Here is a 22904-nt window from a genome sequence, read left to right as displayed (position 1 = left end):
CATCCACAAATTTAAGGCCCCATACTAACATGGGCAACAGGCATCAGCACATGGCTTTGCCTAACAAACTTATCAGCTCAACTTGTATAAATAATCCCTCTTTCAGTAGCCTTTTCATCATCAAGCACAAGCATTATCAGTTCAGCCATCAAAAGTTTCTAAATTTGTTATTTACTTTCTTGTTTTCAATCTTCCGGAAAAGAAAATGGCGATGATTAGTAACAAGAAACTCATCAAAATGGCTAGGAAATGGCAGAAGTTTGCAGCCATGCAGAGGAAGAGGATTTCATTTCCAAGAAATGTTAGCGATGCAGATAGTTGTAGTACGTCTTCATCGTCTATAGTTGCAAAAGGACATTTTGTAGTATATACAGCTGACCAAGTTCGCTTTGTCATTCCATTGGTTTACCTTGAAAATGAGATCATTAGGCAACTCTTGAACATGTCCGAAGAAGAATTTGGGCTACCGAGTGGTGGCCCTATTACATTACCCTGTGATTCAGCCTTCATGGACTACATCACTTTGCTAATAAGGAAAGGCGTAACTGCTGGAGATCTTCACAAAGCATTGCTCCTCTCAATTCCTTCTTGTTGCTGTTCAACTTCATCTTTAAACCAAGAATTGGGAAACCAACAGCTTCTTGTTTGTTGAGTCATAATACATGCTAGCTGAAAATAGTTTTTTAAGATAGGGCATACACTGATGAACATTATTGTAAAGCGCATCATACAGATTAATGAATATTATTTTATCAGAGAAAATTTACCATATCCACGGCTTTCACTTTTACATTTGGTTATGAGAAGACTTAACAATCTAATCCTCGATTGGTACCTCTTATGTATTAACACCACTTAGTTTATCGTTAGCGTTTCACTTACTACAGTACCTCCTTGATCGAATGAGGTCTAAATGATCAATCAATCAACTATGCCTCCTTTTATGTATATGCATTAGTATGTTTTAATCAGGCATTGCTGAAGTATCTGCATTACGGTGGCAGAGATGAGAGACAACGTCATCTGAAGTATCGCAGGGCTTGTCTTCTAAGTTAACATCCTGTGTGAATATTTTGTGGTATTTTCAGAAGCAATTAGGTGATAAAACAAACAATATGAGCTAACAAGTCTTGCAATCTAAAGGCAAACTCAAGTATGATATTAGAACAACTAAAGATCCTTAAAATTTGAATAAGTGGAGTCATTTGATAACTCCCCTTCTTTCCAGATATGATTTTTAACTCTAACTGATGATCTAAGAATAAACAAGGAACACATAATCTTGAAAAATGTACAAAAAAGGAAAGCTTTCTGTACTGTGTTCTGCTCAAATACTTTGTGTGTGTATATAAGTTTATGGCAAGTCTCATAACTTGGAATCAAGGACATCCAAAAAAATTAAAGCCATAAGTATAGATAAAGCTGATGATTTGGCTCCGCTACATAATTTCTTGTTCCTTATCACTAACTTCATTCTTATTCCGCTAATTGATACTTTCTTGGATGTGCTAATTTGAACCACACAGTGCAAACTATTATTTGCTTAGCAGAAAAATTCTAAATAAATAACAGCATTGTTTTAGCAAAAATAACGAAAATAGTGATTGTAAGAAACAGCACTTCTGCCATCATAAATTGATCATGGAAACAAGTTCTATAGATTCTTGTGTTTCTGAACTATACAGTGAAAGTTCCTCTCTAAATCTCCTCTTTCTAGTCTCTAAGTCTACTACTTTACAAAATTTCTATGCAAGAGAATTTGCACTTTGATACAACTCATGATCTCAAGCGGGATGTGAGATCAACAAACACGTCCTCTTTGCAAGGTATTGTGAGACCACCCATTGGATGATCGAAGCCAAACTGTTCTTCAGCTTGAGTTAACAAGTCTTGATATAAAGGCTGGCTCAAGTAAGATATTGGCACGACAAATCTCTTCTTCTGTCTCTCTCCTACATATACTGCACAATGCCCTTTAGGAACACCTCCAGAGTTTGAAAACCTCCTCAAGATTCTAGTACCTTGAATTAGGGGACTCATTTTGATACCCATAGTGAGATCCTTTTATAACTTCAAATGATGACTAAAAAGAAAGAATGAAGGATTTTGAGAAATACACAGCAAGTGAGACTTGTGTTTTGCGTAAAAAACTTTCTATGTGTGTGTATATATACAAAGTTAGTCTCCAAATTTAATGATTAAGAGGATTTGGTGGCTACTGATGAGAGACAATAGCACATGAAGCTTCACATGGCTTTGCTTACCCTGTTACCGTCAAGTATTCAGATAATAAATTTGTTGAAGAACAACATTAGGCCCCAATTTTATTTAACAGATACCCTTAAAATAAAATCGACAAGGATTGATGAAGTTAATGCCAAGATGGAAATCTAAAGGTCCCCTATCTACATGACAAAGAAGAGATAATAACATGGTTTTGCTTCTCACCAGCAATTGTTCATTTAATGGTCTCATATTATTGGCATTGCTGAGAAATACCAAGTAGGCCTAGTTCATTAAAGAGAAGAAAGGAAGAAACTTATCATCTTTCATATTCAAACTTAGCCTCATCCACAAATTTAAGGCCCCATATTAACATGGCCAACAGGCATCAGGACATGGCTCTGCCTTAAAAACTTATCAGCTCCTCTTGTATAAATAATCCATCTTCCATGAGCCTTTTCATCATCAAGCACAAGCATTATCAATTCAGCCATCAAAAATCTCTAAATTTGTTATTCACTTTCTTGTTTTCAATCTTCTAGAAAAGAAAATGGCAATGATTAGTGCCAAGAAACTCATGGACTACATCATTTTGCTAATCAAGAAAGGCATAACTGCTGGAGATTTTCACAAAGCGTTGCTCCTATCAGTTCCTTCTTCTTGCTGTTTGACTTCTTCTTTGCACCAAGAAAGTGGAAACCAACAGCTTCTTGTTTGTTGAGTCATAATACATGCTAGATGAAAATAGTTTTTTAGATATAGGGCATACACTGATGAACACAATTGTAAAGCTGATCATACAAATTGAATATTATTTTATCGGAGAAAATTTACCATATCCACGGCTTTCACTTTTACATTTGGTTATGAGAAGACTTAACAATCTAATCCTCGATTGGTACCTCTTATGTGTTAACACCACTTTGTTTATCGTTAACGTTTCACTAACGGCAGTACCTCCTTGATCGAATGAGGTCTAAATGATCAATCAATCAACTATGCCTCCTTTTATGTATGTTCTAATCAGGCTTTGCTGATGTATCTGCATTAGGGTGGCAGAGATGAGAGACAACGACATCTGAAGTACCACAATGCTTGTCTTCTAAGTTAGCATCCAGTGTGAACATTTAGTAGTATTTTCAGAAGTAATTAGGTAATAAAACACTATGAGCAAAAAAATGTCTTGAAATCTAATGGAAGACTCAAGTATGATAATGAAACAACTACGGACGTCCTTAAAATTCGATTAGATTGAATAAGTAGAGTCATTTGATAATTCCTCTTCTTTCAAGATATGATTTTTAACTCTAACTGATGTTGTAAGAATGAATAAGTAACACATAGTCTTGAGAAATGCACAGAAAAGGAAAGTTTTTGCACTGTGTATATATAAGTTTATGACAAGTCTCACATCCAAAAGCTTATCCAAGTATACAGACACTAAACTTGTTGAATAGTAGGCCTCAGCTTCTCATAACTTAGAATCAAGGACATCATAAAAAATTTAAAGCCTTAAGAATAGATAAAGCTAATGACTTGGTTCCGCTACGTAATTTCTTGTTACTTATCACAAACTTCATTCTTATTCTGCTAAATGATACTTTCTTGGATGTGTTAGTTTGCAAGCAAATATAACCAATTAAAATAGTGATTATAAGAAACGGCAGTTCTGCTATTAATAAATTGATCGTGGAAACTACTTCTAGATTCTTGTGTTTCTGAACTATACAGTAAAACTTCCTCTCTAAATCTCCTCTTTCTAAAATCTAAAAAGTCTACTAATCTACAAAATTCGTGTGCAAGAGAATTTGCACTTTGATACAATTCATGATCTCAAGCGGGATGTGAGATCAACAAACACGTCCTCTTTGCAAGGTATTGTGAGACCACCCATTGGATGATCGAAGCCAAACTGTTCTTCAGCTTGAGTTAACAAGTCTTGAAATAAAGGTTGGCTCAAGTAAGATATTGGCATGACGAATCTCTTCTTCTGGCTCTCTCCTACATATACTGCACAATGACCTTTTGGAACACCTCCGGAATTTGAAAACCTCCTCAAGATTCTTGTACCTTGAATAAGGGGACTCATTTTGATACCCATAGTGAGATCCTTTTATAACTTCAAATGATGACTTGAAAGAAAGAATGAAGGATTCTGAGAATTACACAGCAAGTTAGACTTGTGTTTTGCATAAAAAAACTTTCTATGTGTGTGTATATATACAAAGTTAGTGGTAAATTTCATATCCAAGTTTAATGGTGAAGAGAATTTGGTGGCCACTGGTGAGAGACATTGGCACATGAAGCTTCACATGGTTTTGCTGTATTCAGACAATAAATTTGTAGAAGAACGACATTAGGCCCCTCTTTTATTTGAAATAAAACCCACAAATGAGTTGATGCCGAAATGGAAATCTAAAGGTCACCAATCTACATGACAAAGAAGAGAGCAGAACATGGCTTTGTTTCTCACCAGCAGTTGTTCATTTAATGGTCTCAAATTATTGCCATTGCTGAGAAATATCAAGTAGGCCTAGTTGATCAAAGAGAAGAAAGGAAGAAACTTATCTTCATTTATATTCAAACTTAGCTTCTTCATCCACAAATGTTAGGCCCCATACCAACAGGCATCAGCACATGGCTTTGCCTAACAACCTTATCAGCTCCTCTTGTATTAATAAGCCCTCTTTCATGAGCCTTTTCATCATCAAGCACAAGCATTATCAATTCAGGCATCAAAAGTCTCGCTTATTTACTTTCTTTTTTCCAATCTTCCAAACAAAAAATGGCAATAATCAGTACTAAGAAACTTATCAAAATGGTTAGGAAATGGCAGAAGTTTGCAGCCATGCAGAGGAAGAGGATTTCATTTCCAAGAAATGTTAGCGATGCAGATGATTGTAGTACGTCTTCATCGCCTATAGTTGAAAAAGGACATTTTGTAGTATATACAATTGATCAAAAGCGCTTCATGATTCCCTTGGTTTATCTTGAAAATGAGATCATTAGGCAACTTTTGAACATGTCTGAAGAAGAATTTGGTCTTCTGAGTGGTGGTCCTATTACATTACCTTGTGATTCAGCCTTCATGGACTACATCATTTCGCTAATAAGGAAAGGCGTAACTGCAGGAGATTTTCAGAAAGCATTGCTCCTATCAATTCCTTCATGTTGTTGTTCGACTTCTTCTTTGCACCAAGAAAGTGGAAACCAACAGCTTCTTGTTTGTTGAGTCATAATCAACATTTAGCATAAAGTTGTTTTAGATAGGACATAGAATGAAGAACACAATTGTAAAGCGCATCATACAGATTGAATATATTATTTTATCCGAAAATTTACCATATCCATGGCTTTCACTTTTCAATTTGGTTATTAGAAGTCCTAACAATCTGTATCTATTATGTTCTAATCACATCCGTTTATCTTTTAACTGAAAGAAGAAGTTGTCTAAAACTAGTACACTTGCTAAATCTCGCTTTTACCCCAACACAGTCATACAAATCTTTAACTAATAAAAGAGCAATTGACAAAAAACAGAAGTAATGTTAAGTGTAACAACAAATACAGCAACTAAATCTTAGTCTTATCTAATCAGTATTACATTATACGGATCCTTTGCGTTCATTCCAAGAGATTGTTGGTATTTTGAGCGCTTCATGTGATATATGGTCTAACTCGTTCTGTCTTACTACTGTCCATCATCATACTGTTGCACCTATGGATCAGTGCATCTGAAGGTCTGTGTAGGATATGATGGATTGTATCTAATGACCGTCATATTATCATCTATAGTTGGACTACAAGGTGAAGTACAACGGAGAATTTCAAATGATAAAGGGAATTCTTTAAGCAAATATTACTAAAATGGAGATTAATCAAAAGTTGAACATTTTCTATTCATAAAATATTATAGGAAATAGTAGCACACAACTAACAGCTGAAGCAGAATTCGTCGCAGCAGCAGCTACTGTTAATCAAGCACTATGGCTTAGGAAAATTTGATCAATTTGCAGCTAGAGCAAGAAGAAAGCACTGAGATCCTTGTGGTTATTCAAGCTGTCATAGCCATATCCAAAGATCATGTGTTTCATGGAAGGACCAAGCACTTCAACATCAAGTTTTATTTCTTGAGGGAAGTGTAGTAAAACGGTGAAGTGGTTTTACTCTATTGCGAATCAGAAAATCAAGTGGCGGACATTTTTACCAAGTCATTTCATGTTAGCAGATTCAAATTTCTTAGAGAAAAATTGGGAGTTTGCAGCTCCTGATCCAGGAGAAGATGTTCCTTTATTTATTTAATCAGCTTGAAGATCAATAAACTGTGTTCTTCTGGTTTAGTTCATCTTGCTATTTTAGTATTAAACAACAACAAGAAACAAATAATCTTGAAAAATGCACAGAAAAGGAAATATTTTGGCACTGTACATGTTATGGCAAGTCTCACATCCAAAAGTTTAGTAGTCGAGACTCGAGAAATTTAGATGGAGCTGGTGAGAAACAACTCAAATGACATTCTTATTCCGCTAAATGGTACTTTCTTCGATGTACTAGTTTGTGCCATACGGTGTAACTGTTGCAAGCTGGGGCTTAATTATTTTGTTTACGACGGAATTGTTTTAGCAAATACTACCTAATTAGTGATTATTAGAACCAGCACTTTTTCTATTCATAAATTGATCATCGAAGAAATTTTCTAGTTCCTTGTGTTTCTGAACTATACAGTGGATTTTACTCTTTCTAATATCTAAGTCCTACTACTACTTTACAAAATTTCATGTGCAAGAGAATTTGCACTTTGATATAATTCATGATCTCAAGCGGGATGTGAGATCAACAAACACATCTTCTTTGCAAGGTATTGTGAGACCGCCCATTGGATGATCGAAGCCAAACTGTTCTTGTGCTTGAGTTAACAAGTCTTGAAATAAAGGCTGGCTCAAGTAAGATATTGGCACAACGAACCTCTTCTTCAGGCTCTCTCCTACATATACTGCACAATGTCCTTGTGGAACACTTCCGGAGTTTGTAAACCTCCTCAAGATTCTAGTTCCTTGAATAAGGGGACTCATTTTGATACCCATAGGTAGATACTTTTGTAACTTCAAATGATGACTTTAAATGAAAAAGACTGAAGGATTTTGAGTAATACACAGCAAGTGAGACTTGTGTTTTGCATAAAAAACTTTCTATGGATGTGAATATATACAAAGTTAGTGGTAAGTTTCATATCCAAGTTTAATTATGAAAAGGATTTGGTGGCCACTGTTGAGAGACAATAGCACATGAAGCTTCACATGACTTTGCTTACCCTGTTATATATTGTCAAGTATTCAGACAATAAATTTGTTGAAAAACAACATAAGGCCCCAATTTTATTTTACGGATACACCTAAAATAAAATCGACAAGGATTGATGAAGTTGATGCCAAGATGGAAATCTTAAGGTCACCTATCTACATGACAAAGAAGAGAGCAGAACATGGTTTTGTTTCTCACCAGCTATTATTCATTTAATGTTCTCAATATTATTGCCATTGCTGAGAAATACCAAGTAGGCCTAGTTGATCAAAGAGAAGAAAGGAAGAAACTTATCTTCATTTATATTCAAACTTAGCTTCATCCACAAATTTTAGGCCAACAGGCATCAGCACATGGCTTTGCCTAACAAACTTATCAGCTCCTCTTGTATAAATAAGCCCTCTTTCATGAGCCTTTTCATTATCAATTCAGCCATCAAAAGTTTCTCTTATTTACTTACTTTTTTCCAATCTTCCAAACAAAAAAATGGCAATAATCAGTACTAAGAAACTCATCAAAATGGTTAGGAAATGGCAGAAGTTTGCAGCCATGCAAAGGAAGAGGATTTCATTTCCAAGTAATGGCAGTGATGCAGACAGTTGCAGTACATCAGCATCCTCTATTGTTGAAAAAGGCCATTTTGTATTATATACAATCGATCAAGTACGCTTTGTGATTCCCTTGGCTTATCTTGAAAATGAGTCCATTCAGACAACTTTTAAACATGTCCGAAGAAGAATTTGGGCTGCCGAGTGGTGGTCCTATTACATTACCTTGTGATTCAGCCTTCATGGACTACATCATTTCTCTAGTTAAGAAAGGCGTAACTGCAGGAGATCTTCACAAAGCATTGCTCCTTTCAATTCCTTCATGTTGCTATTCAACTTCATATTCACACCAAGAAAGTGGAAACAAAGTACTTCTTGTTTGTTGAGTTATAGTCAACATCTTTTTTAATACATGATAGCTCAAAATAGTTTTTAGATACAGCATAGACTGAAGAACACAATTGTAAAGCACATCATACAGATTGAATATTATTTTATCAGAAAATTTACCATATATATCCACAGCTTTCACTTTTAAATTTGGTTATCAGTAGACTTAACTATCTGATCCTGAATTGGTACCACTTATGTATTAACACCACTTTGTTTATCGCAAGCATTTCACTTACTGTGGTACCTCCTTGATCGAATAAGGTCTAAATGATCAGTCAATCAACTATGCCTAATTTTAAGTATATGCATTAGTATGTTCTAATGAGGCTTTGCTGAAGTATCTGCATTAGGGTGGCAGAGATGAGAGACAACGACATCAGATGTACCGCAATGCTTGTCTTCTAAGTTAGCATCCAGTGTGAACATTTTGTAGTATTTTCAGAAGTAATTAGGTAATAAAACACTACGAGCAAAAAAATGTCTTAAAATCTAATGGAAGACTCAAGTATGATAATGAAACAACTGCAGACATCCTTAAAATTTGATTAGATTGAATAAGTACGGTCATTTGATAATTCCTCTTCTTTCAAGATATGATTTTTAACTCTAACTGATGTTATAAGAATGAACAAGTAACACATAATCTTGAGAAATGCACAGAAAAGGAAAGTTTTTGCACTGTGTATGAACAAGTTTATGGCAAGTCTTACATCCAAAAGTTTATCCAAATATACAGAGACTAAACTTATTGAATAGTAGGCCTCATTGCTTCTCAATTCTCATAACTTGGAATCAAGGACATCCTAAAAATTTAAAGCGTCAAGTATAGATAAAGCTGATGACTTGGTTCCGCTACGTAATTTCTTGTTACTTATCACAGATGTCATTCTCATTCCGCTCAAATGATAATTTCTTGGATGTGCTAGTTTGCTCCACACAGTGCAATTCTAAATGAATAACAGCATTGTTTTAGAAAATATAAGCAAAATAGTGATTATAAGAAAAAGCACTTCTGCTTTTTATAAATTGATCATGGAAACAACTTCTATTGATTTTGTGTTTCTGAACTATACAGTAAAACTTCCTCTTTCTAAAATCTAAGTCTACTAATCTACAAAATTTCGTGTGCAAGAGAATTTTCACTTTGATACAATTCATGATCTCAAGCGGGATGTGAGATCAACAAACACGTCTTCTTTGCAAGGTATTGTGAGACCGCCCATTGGATGATCGAAGCCAAACTGTTCTTCAGCTTGAGTTAACAAGTCCCGAAATAAAGGTTGGCTCAAGTAAGCTATTGGCACGACGAATCTCTTCTTCTGGCTCTCTCCTACATATACTACACAATGTCCTTTTGGAACACCTCCGGAATTTGAAAACCTCCTCAAGATTCTTGTACCTTGAATAAGGGGACTCATTTTGATAACCATTGCGAGATACTTTTGTAACTTCAAATGATGAGTTAAAAAGAAAAGGAATGAACGATTTTGAGTAATACACAGCAAGTAAGACTTGTGTTTTGCACAAACAGACTTTCTATGTATGTGTATATATACAAAGTTAGTGGTAAGTTTGATATCCAAATTAAATGTGAGAGACAATAGCACATGAAGCTTCACATGGCTTTGCTTACCCTGTTATTGTCAAGTATTCAGATAATGAAGAACAACATTAGGCCCCAATTTTATTTAACGGACCCTTAAAATAAAATCGACCAGGATTGATGAAGTTGATGCCAAGATGGAAATCTAAAGGTCACCTACCTGTTTTATTTAGAAAATATATTTTGGACTGGTTTAAGAGTCGCCACTTAATTTTTAAGAAAAATCAAGAAAAACTGATTTACAATAGATTAAAACAGGAAATCAATTGAAAATATTTAAAAGGGTTCGGGGTTCTTATTAATATTCTAGGAAGGTTTTTAAAGCACCTAAAATATCCGCTAATGCGGTTATCCGACAATTAATTTATTTGGCTAAAAATTGTTGACTTAATTTTAATTAAACATATTTCATAGTTAGGACAATTTTAAGGGAAAAATAGTGAAATATTATCTAAGTGAGGTATTTCGTAAACTTATTTATTTATTTTTTAAGTCAAGTGAAAGATGAGTAATTTAGTTAAGTAATTAATTCAAAATGGGTGTCTTTCGGGGATTTGAATATTTTCAACCTTAAGATTAACGACAAATATTTAGCAAGCAAATAAACATAATAAAAATGAATAGGGAAAGAGACTTGGGCCCAAGTATGGTTTTTCTGTCCGCCTGGACCAGTACTTGGGCCCATTTTCATTTTGGGCCTTCGGCCCATTTGAGTCACCATTACCTGTCCTATACTAACGTAAAAGAAATATTTTTCTTTGGGCCTTAGGCCCAATAATAACAAAATACAATTATTATTTTTTTTAATTATTTTTTTGAAATTTGGGGATTTTAGGCCCATTTTCCACTTTCGTATACACTAGATGTATACAATCTTGTATGTCTGTTCTGAACCCTGTTCACCAAATTTTCGGGAGATCCGACTCGGTAAAAGAATTTTGGGGCCTCCATGCTCCCCTTGTAAATGCAAAGGTACAGTCCGTGAGGACTTGGACGGATTTTACATGCAAAACGACAAACGAAATATAGAATTAGCATTGGGGAGGAAAATGAAGGGATAAGATAAAAAATAAAATAAAAATAAAGAGTACATAAAACAAAAATAAACAAATGAAAATAACATAAAAAAAAAAACAAGCACACTCCGATCACACGTTAACAGTACAACATTCAAACAATAAAGTAAAGGCAAAAAACCATGAAGACTTAATATTTTTATGTATGTGGTGCAGTGAGCAGTAGAAGAGCAAAAGTCAAATGGACCAAATTCAATATCCCTAGACTATTAATATTAATCACGTGAGTTTAATTAGATAATTTTTATTCTTATTTTATATTTTTAATAATATGAGGAAAAAAAACAGTGACATATCCTAATGAATTAAATAACTAGATTAGGTGAACAAAATACTTCCAAATTCAAGTTAAGACATGCTTTCCCGTGTAAAACAAAACAAAACTCTCGCCTTGCATCGAATATTTCTCCTTCTAAGTAAAGCGGGTTCATTTCCACATACATGAAGCAACACTTAGATTGCGAGACATGAAAATTAAAATAAGGTGGACATATAATTCTAAACAAACAAGCAAGCTAAACTCGAATAGCTACGGGTCCTAGTTCACGCATTTAGCTAAGGCGAAGAGTGACATAACATGGAACACCGACTACTAGCGCAAATTCATGACACATGAAGAGAAACTAAGGCAAACAGAGCCATTCGTGACTAAACATGATGTACCTCCGGAGGCCAAGCGAGTGAGAACAAATGCATATTGCTTCCTCCCAACTAGACAACATCATATCGGACCAAAACTCATGCTGAACAAACAAACCTCAACCTATAGATCATATTTGAAATAGCTTTGTGCAAGTTACATCACAAGATTAAGATGAGCCAACGCAAAATGCTTCTAACTTTATCATAAAAATGTCTGACCATCAAATGACTAAAGATACATCAATAAATAGTGAAATGCAAAACATATACTTCGAACCGAGATCAGCCTACTTACTGCAAGATATTCATGAGAAGCATAAGATTAACCCTGTTTCAAAACTCCTTTAAAATGGTCTTACAAAAGACAACCGGCTAGGCTCAAACGAAAAGAGACAACACAAACCAAACGAGGATTATCATGTAAAGAAGGGGAAAAACTAACAAAACTATGAACTGAAAGTGATAATAAACTATAGCAAGATTGGACCCCCAAATATATCAAAGCAAACTAACCATTTTATTTTTTTTGTAAAAGCACAATCAGATAGACACAAGAAGGAAGAAAAGAAAAGGAATCCGAGGAAAAGAAAGACGAAACATTGTATATGCCTATCCATACTGATACGAACTAATCGTCAAGTAAAATTTTGACCCGGACTGAGGGGTCTGAGTTAAACACATAATCAGAAGCAATGAAGAACAACTAAAGGTCAAATGAGCAGAACTAAAAGGAGAGGTTTTCACCTTCTTACGGGCAGCGAACTTGAGACGAGAATGAGCGGAGACGAACTTCCACGACCACAAAAGAACTCTAATGAGCCTCTGTAAATTTCAGCAACCAGCGAACGAGGGAGAAGGAAAATGAAAAAAGTTTTTTTTTTTTTTTAAGTGTATTCTTGAAATAACTTTTGTAGCTTAAGAGTTTCCCTTCTCTGTAAAATTTTCAATTTTTTCCTCTGTATTTTTTCCAATTTTTCCCCCCTTTTCCCGATGAAGAAGAAATGAGCTATTTATATGGGGAAATTAGGGCAAATTTTGGGGGGAATCCGGATGAGAATCGGCTCAAGGGTCCATTTGAATTTCAAACTTCAAAAGAAATCTTTCACAATTCCGGAGAGACAACTTTTTCTGAGGAATTTGCCCCTTTCCGGAAGAGGAAAGGGGAGATGGACGCCTTGGATCGATTCCAACGTCCTTGGGTGCAACGTGGCCTTATCTCGTGCTGGTGAGGACGATTCCGCGTGCCTGGTTGCCTGAATCGCACTGCTACAACAGTACTGGGTTGCTTTGCCGTAGAGAAGATGAAGTTGGGGAGGTGGGGTCACGTTGTTTTTTTTTTTTTTTTTCGTTTTCTGTATGTATTATTGTTGAATGTAATGTATGGAATTATTGGAATGGTGGACTGCTGGCCATTGGAGAATTGTTGGGCCTGGGTTATAAAGGGAATTGGGCCAATTTTTGGTATTAAGAAATGGCCCAAAATGGTTCTTAAAAATGAGTTAAGGTAGGGCTAGAATTGTAAATAAAAAAATGGCCACAAGAATTACAATTATGGCCAATGGAAATTAAGAAGTTAGCCAAATTTAGTTAATTTAGAGAATTTGACTAAGATTTATTATAACATGAATTAATATTGATTAATTAACGAGCTTCTTAATTTCTACGAAATAAGATAATTAACTTACTTATAAATTAATTAACTCAAAAAATATAAAATTAAGACCTTTTTTTTTTTTTAGATGATTTTCAAATATTCATAAAATATACTAATTATATACATAATTATGTAAAACATATATATTATCTAAAAATTATAATAAGCGACAAAACTTATTTAAAATAACTTGGCGAACTATTTTTATTTTTTATTGAACTTTTTTTTTTTTAAAAAAAAAAAAGAGAAGTAATTATCTTAAATCGTTTAAAATTGGAGAAACTCGATGATCAATCTATATTGGGGAGGGTCAAAATTGGGTGTCAACACTACCTACATGACAAAGAAGAGAGCAGAACATGGTTTTGCTTTTTTCAAGCAATTGTTCATTTAATGGTTTCAAATTATTGGCATCGGCGAGAAGAAACGAAGAAATTTATCGTCTTTTATATTCAAACTAGCTTCATCCACAAATTTAAGGCCCCATATGAACATGGCCAACAGGCATCAGCACATGGCTTTGCCTAACAAACTTATCAGCTCCTCTTGTATAAATAAGCCCTCTTTCATGAACCTTTTCATCATCAAGCACAAGCATTATCAATTCAGCCATCAAAAATCTCTCTTATTTACTTTCTTTTTACCAATCTTCCAAACAAAAAAATGGCAATAATCAGTACTAAGAAACTCATCAAAATGGTTAGGAAATGGCAGAAGTTTGCAGCCATGCAAAGGAAGAGGATTTCATTTCCAAGAAATGGTAGTGATGCAGACAGTTGCAGTACATCTGCATCCTCTATTGTTGAAAAAGGCCATTTTGTAGTATATACAATCGATCAAGTACGCTTTGTGATTCCCTTGGCTTATCTTGAAAATGAGGTCCATTCAGCAACTTTTAAACATGTCCGAAGAAGAATTTGGGCTGCCGAGTGGTGGTCCTATTACATTACCTTGTGATTCAGCCTTCATGGACTACATCATTTCGCTCGTTAAGAAAGGCGTAACTGCAGGAGAACTTCACAAAGCGTTGCTCCTCTCAATTCCTTCATGTTGCTATTCAACTTCATATTCACACCAAGAAAGTGGAAACCAACTACTTCTTGTTTGTTGAGTTATAATCAACATCTTTTTTAATACATGATAGCTCAAAATAGTTTTTAGATACAACATAGACTGAAGAACACAATTGTAAAGCGCATCATACAGATTGATTATTATTTTATCAGAAAATTTACCATATATAACCAAAGCTTTCACTTTTACATTTGGTTATGAGTAGACTTAACAATCTGATCCTGAATTGGTACCACTTCTGTATTAACACCACTTTATTTATTGCAAGAATTTCACTTACTGTGGTACCTCCTTGATCGAATAAGGTCTATATGATCAATCAATCAACTATGCCTCCTTTTATGTATGTTCTAATGAGGCTTTGCTGAAGTATCTGCATTAGGGTGGCAGAGATGAGAGACAGCGGCATCTGAAGTATCTCACGGCTTGTCTTCTAAGATAGCATCCAGTGTTAACATTTCGTGGTATTTTCAGAAGCAATTAGGTGATAAAACAATATGAGCTAACAAGTCTTGAAATCTAATGGAAGACTCAAGTATGATATTAGAACAACTAAAGACATCCTTAAAATTCGATTAGATTGAATAAGTGGAGTCATTTGATAGTTCCCCTTCTTTCAAGATATGATTTTTAACTCTAACTGATGATCTAAGAATAAACAAGAAACACATAATCTTGAGAAATGCACAGAAAAGGAAAGTTTTTGCACTGTGTATGAATAAGTTTATGGCAAGTCTTACATCCAAAAGTTTATCCAAATATACAGACACTAAACTTGTTGAATAGTTGCCCTCATTGCTTCTCAATTCTCATAACTTGGAATCAAGGACATCCTAAAAATTTAAAGCCTCAAGTATAGATAAAGCTGATGAGTTGGTTCCGCTACGTAATTTCTTGTTACTTATCACATATGTCATTCTCATTCCGCTAAAACGATACTTTCTTGGATGTGCTAGTTTCCTCCACACAGTACAATTCTAAATGAATAACAGCATTGTATAAGAAAAGATAAGCAAAATAGTGATTATAAGAAAAAGCACTTCTGCTATTCATAAATTGATAATGGAAACAATTTCTATTGATTTTGTGTTTCTGAACTATACATTAAAACTTCCTCTTTGTATCTTTTGTATCTCCTATTTCTAATATCTAAGTCTACTACTCTACAAAATTTCATGTGCAAGACAATTTGCACTATGATACAATTCATGATCTCAAGCGGGATATGAGATAAACAAACACGTCTTCCTTGCAAGGTATTGTTAGACCACCCATTTGATGATCGAAGCCAAACTGTTCTTCAGCTTGAGTTAACAAGTCTTGAAATAAAGGCTGACTCAAGTAAGATATTGGCACAAAGAACCTCTTCTTCTGGCTCTCTCCTACATATACTGCACAATGTCCTTTTGGAACACCTCCGGAATTTGAAAACCTCCTCAAGATTCTAGTACCTTGAATAAGGGGACTCATTTTGATACCCATTGCGAGATAATTTTGCAACTTCAAATGATGAGCTAAAAAGAAAAAGAATGAAGGATTTTGAGTAATACACAGTAAGTGAGATTTGTGTTTTGCTTAAAAAAACTTTTTATGTATGTGTATATATACAAAGTTAGTGGTAAGTTTGATATCCAAATTAAATGTGAAGAAAATTTGGTGGCCACTGGTGAGAGACAACAACACATAAAGCTTCACATGGCTTTGCTTACCCTATTATTGTCAAGTATTCAGACAATAAATTTGTTGAAAACCAACATTAGGCCCTAATTTTATTTTACGGATACACCTAAAATAAAATTGATAAGGATTGATGAAGTTGATGCCAAGATGAAAATCTAAAGGTTACCTATCTACATGACAAAGAAGAGGGCAGAACATGATTTTGCTTCTCACCTGCAATTGTTCATTTAATGTTCTCAAATTATTACATACTTGCTGAGAAATACCAAGTAGGCCTAGTGGTTGTTGATCAAAGAAACTTATCATCTTTTATTTTCAAAGTAGCTTCGTCCACAAATCTTAGGCCCCATATCAACATGGCCAACAGGCATTAGCACATGGCTTTGCCTAACAAACTTATCAGCTCCTCTTGTATAAATAAGCCCTCTTTCATGAGCCTTTTCATCATCAAGCACAAGCATTATCAATTCAGCCATCAAAAGTTTCTCTTATTTACTTTCTTTTTTCCAATCTTCCAAACAAAAAAATGGCAATAATCAGTACTAAGAAACTCATCAAAATGGTTAGGAAATGGCAGAAGTTTGCAGCCATGCAGAGGAAGAGGATTTCATTTCCAAGAAATGGTATTGATGCAGACAGTTGCAGTACATCTGCATCCTCTATTGTTGAAAAAGGCCATTTTGTATTATATACAATCGATCAAGTACGCTTTGTGATTCCCTTAGGCTTATCTTGAAAATGAGTCCATTCAGCAACTTTTAAACCATGCCGAAGAAGAATTTTGGGCTGCCGAGTGGTGGTCCTATTACATTACCTTGTGATTCAGCCTTCATGGACTACATCATTTCGCTTGTTAAGAAAGGCGTAACTGCAGGAGATCTTCACAAAGAGTTGCTCCTCTCAATTCCTTCATGTTGCTATTCAACTTCATATTCACACCTAGAAAGTGGAAACCAACTACTTCTTGTTTGTTGAGTTATAATCAACATCGTTTTCAATACATGATAGCTCAAAATAGTTTTTAGATACAGCATAGACTGAAGAACACAATTGTAAAGAACATCATACAGATTGAATATTAATTTATAAGAAAATTTACCGTATATATTCAAATTTTTCACTTTTACATTTGGTTATGAGTAGACTTAACAATCTGATCCTGAATTGGTACCACTTATGTATTAACACCACTTTGTTTATCACAAGCATTTCACTTACTGTGGTACCTCCTTGATCGAATAAGGTCTAAATGATCAATCAATCAACTATACCTCCTTTTATGTATGTTCTAATGAGGCTTTGCTGAAGTATCTCACGGCTTGTCTTCTAAGTTAGCATCAAGTGTTAACATTTTGTGGTATTTTCAGAAGCAATTAGGTGATAAAACAGTATGAGCTAACAAGTCTTGAAATCTAAAGGAAGACTCAAGTATGATATTAGAACAACTAAAGATATCCTTAAAATTCGATTAGATTGAATAAGTGAAGTTATTTGACAGTTCCCCTTTTTTCAAGATATAATTTTTAACTCTAACTGATGATCTACGAATAAACAAGAAACACATAATCTTGAGAAATGCACAGAAAAGGAAAGTGTTTGTACTGTGTATGAATAAGTTTATGGCAAATCTTACATCCAAAAGTTTATCCAAATATACAGACACTAAACTTGTTGAATAGTAGCCCACATTGCTTCTCAGTTCTCATAACTTGGAATCAAGGACATCCTAAATTTTAAAGCCTCAAGTATAGATAAAGCTGATGAGTTGGTTCCGCTACGTAATTTCTTGTTACTTATCACAGATGTCATTCTCATTCCGCTAAAACGATACTTTCTTGGATGTGCTAGTTTCCTCCACACAGTGCAATTCTAAATGAATAACAGCATTGTATAAGAAAAGATAAGCAAAATAAGTGATTATAAGAAAAAGACACTTCTGCTATTCATAAATTGATAATGGAAACAATTTCTATTGATTTTGTGTTTCTGAACTATACATTAAAACTTCCTCTTTGTATCTTTTGTATCTCCTAATTCTAATATCTAAGTCTACTACTCTACAAAATTTCATGTGCAAGAGAATTTGCACTTTGATACAATTCATGATCTCAAGCGGGATGTGAGATCAACAAACACGTCTTCTTTGCAAGGTATTGTGAGACAGCCCATTGGATGATCGAAGCCAAACTGTTCTTCTGCTTGAGTTAACAAGTCTTGAAATAAAGGCTGGCTCAAGTAAGATATTGGCACAACGAACCTCTTCTTCAGGCTCTCTCCTACATATACTGCACAATGTCCTTGTGGAACACCTTTGGAGTTTGAAAACCTCCTCAAGATTTTAGTTCCTTGAATAAGGGGACTCATTTTGATACCCATAGGGGGATACTTTTGTAACTTCAAATGATGACTTTAAATGAAAAAGACTGAAGGATTTTGAGTAATACACAGCGAGTGAGACTTGTGTTTTGCATAAAAAACTTTCTATGGATGTTATATATACAAAGTTAGTGGTAAGTTTCATATCCAAGTTTAATGGTGAAGAGGATTTGGTTGCCACTGTTGAGAGACAATAGCACATGAAGCTTCACATGGCTTTGCTTACCCTGTTATTGTCAAGTATTCAGACAATAAATTTGTTGAAAAACAACATAAGGCCCCAATTTTATTTTACGGATACACCTAAAATAAAATCGACAAGGATTGATGAAGTTGATGCCAAGATGAAAATCTTAAGGTCACCTATCTACATGACAAAGAAGTGAGAAGAACATGATTTTGCTTCTCACCAGCAATTGTTCATTTAATAGTCTCAAATTATTGGCATCGCTGAGAAATACCAAGTAGGCCTAGAGAAGAAAGGAAGAAACTCATCATCCACAAATTTAAGGCCCCATATTAACATGGCCAACAGGCATCAGCACATGGCTTTGCCTTACAAACTTATCAGCTCCTCTTGTATAAATAATCATCTTCCATGAGCCTTTTCATCATCAAGCTTAAGCATTATCAACTCAGCCATCAAAAGTCTCTAAATTTTTTATTTACTTTCTTGTTTCCAATCTTCCAAACAAAACAAATGGCAATGATCAGTACCAAGAAACTCATCAAAATGGCTAGGAAATGGCAAAAGTTTGCAGCCATGCAGAGGAAGAGGATTTCATTTTCAAGAAATGTTAGTGATGCAGATGATTGTAGTACGTCTTCATCGTCTATAGTTGAAAAAGGATATTTTGTAGTATACACTGCTGATCAAGCTCGCTTTGTCATTCCATTGGTTTACCTTGAAAATGAAGTCATTAGGCAACTCTTGAACATGTCCGAAGAAGAATTTGGGCTTCCGAGTGGTGGTCCTATTACATTACCTTGTGATTCAGCCTTCATGGACTACATCATTTCGCTAATAAGGAAAGGCGTAACTGCAGGAGATCTTCACAAAGCATTGCTCCTCTCAATTCCTTCATGTTGCTGTTCAACTTCTTCTTTCCACCAAGAAAGTGGAAACCAACAGCTTCTTGTTTGTTGAGACATAATCAACATTCTTTTTGTTACATGCTAGCTCAAAATAGTTTTTAGATAGGCCATAGACTGAAAAACACAATTGTAAAGCGCATCATACAGATTGAATATTATTTTATCAGAGAAAATTTACCATATCCATGGCTTTCACTTTTACATTCAGGTATGAGAAGACTTAACAATCTTATCCTGGATTGGTACCTCATATGTATTAACACCACTTTGTTTATTGCAAGCATTTCACTTACTGTGGTACCTCCTGGATCGAATAAGGTCTAAATGATTGGAAGTTTGACTCTAAGGAGATCAATCAATCAACTATGCCTCCTTTTATGTATATGCATTAGTATGTGTTCTAATCAGGCTTTTCTGAAGTATCTGCATCAGGGTGGCAGAGATGAGAGAACGGCATCTGAAGTATCGCAGGGCTTCTCTTCTAAATTAGCATCCAATGTGAATATTTTGTGGTATTTTCAGAAGCAATTAGGTGATAAAATGATATGAGCTAACAAATCTTGAAATCTGAAGGAAGATTCAAAGTATGATACTAGAACAACTAAAGACATCCTTAAAAATTTATTAGATTGAATAAGTGCAACTGTTGCATGCAGAGGCTTAATTAGTTTGTTTAGAAGAAACATTCTAAATGAATAACAGAATTAGAAGAAACTCTCTCCTACATATACTGCCAAAATACTTGGTCTAGTCAGCTTTGAGGTGTGTTTCGATAAACAATTGATGACAGTTCAGGTAAAAAAAATTTAAAGCCTCAAGTATAGATAAAGCTGATGAAGTACTTGGTTCCGCTACATAATTTCTTTACTTATCACAGATGTCATTCTTATTCCGCTAAATGATACTTTCTTGGATGTGCTTAGTTTGCACCACAGAGTGCAATTCTAAATGAATAACAGCATTGTTTTAGCAAATATAACGATAATATTGATTGTAAGAAACAGCACTTCTGCCATTCATAAATTGTTCATGGAAACAACTTCTATAGATCTTTCTGTTTCTGAACTATACAGTAAAAATTCCTCTCTAATCTCCTCTTTCTAAAATCTAAGTCTACTACTTTACAAAATTTCTATTCTAGAGATTTTGCACTTTGATCCAATTCATGATCTCAAGCGGGATGTGAGATCAACAAACACGTCCTCTTTGCAAGGTATTGTGAGACCACCCATTGGATGATCGAAACCAAACTGTTCTTCAGCTTGAGTTAACAAGTCTTGAAACAAAGGCTGGCTCAAGTATGATATTGGCACGACGAATCTCTTCTTCTGGCTCTCTCCTACATATACTGCACAATGACCTTTGGGAACGCCTCCAGAATTTGAAAACCTTCTCAAGATTCTAGTACCTTGAATAAGGGGACTCATTTTAATACCCATTGCGAGATACTTTTGTGACTTCAAATGACGACTTAAAAGAGAGAATGAAGGATTTTGAGTAATACACAGCAAGTGAGACTTGTGTTTTGTATAAAAAAGCCTTTCTATGTATGTGTATATATACAAAGTTAGATATCTAAATTTGATGGCCACAGCCCACAGGTCAGAGACAATGGCACATGAAGTTTCACATGGCTTTGTTGAAGAACAACACTAGGCCCCAAAGAAGTTGATGCCAAGATGGATATCTACATGACAAAGAAGAGAACAGAACATGGCTTTGCTTCTCACCCGCAATAGTTCATTTAATAGTCTCAAATTATTGACATTGCTGAGAAATACCAAGTAGGCCTAGTTGATCAAAGAATATAAAGGAAGAAACTTAGTAGCTTCATCCACAAATTTTAGGCCCCATACCAACTTGGCCAACAGGCATCAGCACATGGCTTTGCCTAACAAACTTATGAGCTCCTCTTGTATAAATAATCCCTCTTTCATGAGCCTTTTCATCATCAAGCATAAGCATTATCAATTCAGCCATCAAAGGTCTCTAAATTTGTTATTTACTTTCTTGTTTCCAATCTTCCAAACAAAAAAAATGGCACTAATCAGTACTAAGAAACTCATCAAAATGGTTAGGAAATGGCAGAAGTTTGCAGCGATGCAGAGGAAGAGGATTTCATTTCCAAGAAATGGCAGTGATGCAGATAGTTGTAGTACATCCTCATCGTCTATAGTTGAAAAAGGACATTTTGTAGTATACACAGCTGATCAAGCTCGCTTTGTCATTCCATTGGTTTACCTTGAAAATGAAGTCATTAGGCAACTCTTCACCATGTCCGAAGAAGAATTTGGGCTTCCGAGTGGTGGTCCTATTACATTACCTTGTGATTCAGCCTTCATGGACTACATTATTTCGCTAATAAGGAAAGGCATAACTGCAGGAGATCTTCACAAAGCATTGCTCCTATCAATTCCATCATGTTGCTGTTCAACTTCTTCTTTGCACCAACAAAGTGGAAACCAACAACTTCTTGTTTGTTGAGTCATAATCAACATGTTAGCTCAAAATAGTTTTTAGATAGGGCATAGACTGAAGAACACAATTGTAAAGCTCTACAAACAAATTGAATATTATTTTATAAAAAAATTTATCATATATATCCACAGCTTTCATTTTACATTTGGTTATGAGTAGACTTAACAATCTGATCCTGAATTGTAACAACATTGAAATCAAAACTCACCTGATATTCAACAATATCTATAATTAGCTCTTTGGTGACTTCAATCTAGAATTTTTAGCTTATAAATTCTGAATAGATTATCTATACATATTAAATAAATTTTTAACACAATTACACGGTTTGAGCCAAAGCTAGGTTTTTAATAGTCATGAATTGTACTTGTGAAGAAGTTAAGTTAATTTTGTTAGAAGTGATTAAACTTTTTTTATTATATAGTAATAAAATTATTTTAAAAAAATTGTGAAATTAAAATAACTAAACTTTAACCACGTCCATCAAGTTACCATTAAATTAGTAATACTTGGATTAATTATTTTAGTAAATATTTGATTTGTTATATTAAAAATAATATATATTGCATACTTTTTAAGAATAAGTTGTTTATTTATAAAAATATCATAAAAAGGGGTTGAGGGAATACTTTTGTCATTTTAACTATTTTATTCAGGAATATGTTATCCCACAATTTAATACAACAAATCAAATATTTACTAAAAGATAATAGTAGAGTAACTAATCTTAATATAACTAATCTCAACCTAACTAATTTAAT

The 22904-nt window shown here is 34.5% G+C and overlaps 8 protein-coding genes across 9 annotated transcripts; 4 read left to right on the top strand and 4 right to left on the bottom strand.

The window, feature by feature from the left end:
• Positions 1-84: 84 nt before the first annotated feature.
• LOC102587725 (auxin-responsive protein SAUR68-like) lies at positions 85-3109 on the top strand. 2 transcript variants are annotated; one of them, XM_015310927.1, is made up of 2 exons: positions 85-517; positions 2810-3109. In XM_015310927.1, the coding sequence occupies exons 1-2, from the start codon at positions 206-208 to the stop codon at positions 2942-2944; spliced, it is 447 nt and encodes a 148-aa protein (XP_015166413.1). In that variant the 5' UTR covers positions 85-205; the 3' UTR covers positions 2945-3109. The 2 variants fall into 2 exon arrangements, with proteins under 2 accessions (XP_015166413.1, XP_006352415.1); XM_006352353.2 differs by lacking the exon at positions 2810-3109 and having other exon boundaries at positions 93-773.
• Positions 1517-2145, bottom strand: LOC102587396 (auxin-responsive protein SAUR21-like). Its single transcript, XM_015310928.1, has one exon. The coding sequence runs from the start codon at positions 2050-2052 to the stop codon at positions 1777-1779; it is 276 nt and encodes a 91-aa protein (XP_015166414.1). The 5' UTR covers positions 2053-2145; the 3' UTR covers positions 1517-1776.
• Positions 3110-3674: 565 nt separating the features above from the next.
• On the bottom strand, positions 3675-4433 carry LOC102587069 (auxin-responsive protein SAUR21-like). Its single transcript, XM_015310929.1, has one exon. It carries the CDS (start codon positions 4322-4324, stop codon positions 4049-4051), a length of 276 nt encoding a protein of 91 aa, XP_015166415.1. The 5' UTR covers positions 4325-4433; the 3' UTR covers positions 3675-4048.
• A 513-nt stretch (positions 4434-4946) lies between these two features.
• On the top strand, positions 4947-5559 carry LOC102581653 (auxin-responsive protein SAUR68-like). The gene has a single exon (XM_006352416.2). The coding sequence runs from the start codon at positions 5009-5011 to the stop codon at positions 5453-5455; it is 447 nt and encodes a 148-aa protein (XP_006352478.1). The 5' UTR covers positions 4947-5008; the 3' UTR covers positions 5456-5559.
• Positions 5560-9457: 3898 nt separating this feature from the next.
• LOC102586724 (auxin-responsive protein SAUR21-like) lies at positions 9458-10293 on the bottom strand. Its single transcript, XM_015310930.1, has one exon. The coding sequence runs from the start codon at positions 9893-9895 to the stop codon at positions 9620-9622; it is 276 nt and encodes a 91-aa protein (XP_015166416.1). The 5' UTR covers positions 9896-10293; the 3' UTR covers positions 9458-9619.
• Positions 10294-19205: 8912 nt separating this feature from the next.
• Positions 19206-19902, top strand: LOC102586063 (auxin-responsive protein SAUR68-like). Its single transcript, XM_006352348.2, has one exon. The coding sequence runs from the start codon at positions 19271-19273 to the stop codon at positions 19715-19717; it is 447 nt and encodes a 148-aa protein (XP_006352410.1). The 5' UTR covers positions 19206-19270; the 3' UTR covers positions 19718-19902.
• Positions 19903-20636: 734 nt separating this feature from the next.
• LOC102585730 (auxin-responsive protein SAUR21-like) lies at positions 20637-21202 on the bottom strand. Its single transcript, XM_006352347.2, has one exon. It carries the CDS (start codon positions 21102-21104, stop codon positions 20829-20831), a length of 276 nt encoding a protein of 91 aa, XP_006352409.1. The 5' UTR covers positions 21105-21202; the 3' UTR covers positions 20637-20828.
• A 395-nt stretch (positions 21203-21597) lies between these two features.
• Positions 21598-22311, top strand: LOC102585392 (auxin-responsive protein SAUR68-like). The gene has a single exon (XM_006352346.2). The coding sequence runs from the start codon at positions 21601-21603 to the stop codon at positions 22147-22149; it is 549 nt and encodes a 182-aa protein (XP_006352408.2). The 5' UTR covers positions 21598-21600; the 3' UTR covers positions 22150-22311.
• The last annotated feature ends 593 nt before the right edge of the window (positions 22312-22904 follow it).

Source organism: Solanum tuberosum, unplaced genomic scaffold (genome assembly GCF_000226075.1).
Source record: "Solanum tuberosum cultivar DM 1-3 516 R44 unplaced genomic scaffold, SolTub_3.0 scf00148, whole genome shotgun sequence".
Lineage (NCBI taxonomy): Eukaryota > Viridiplantae > Streptophyta > Magnoliopsida > Solanales > Solanaceae > Solanum > Solanum tuberosum.
Note: the sequence above shows the minus strand (reverse complement) of the source record. Positions and strands in the feature narration are given on the sequence as shown.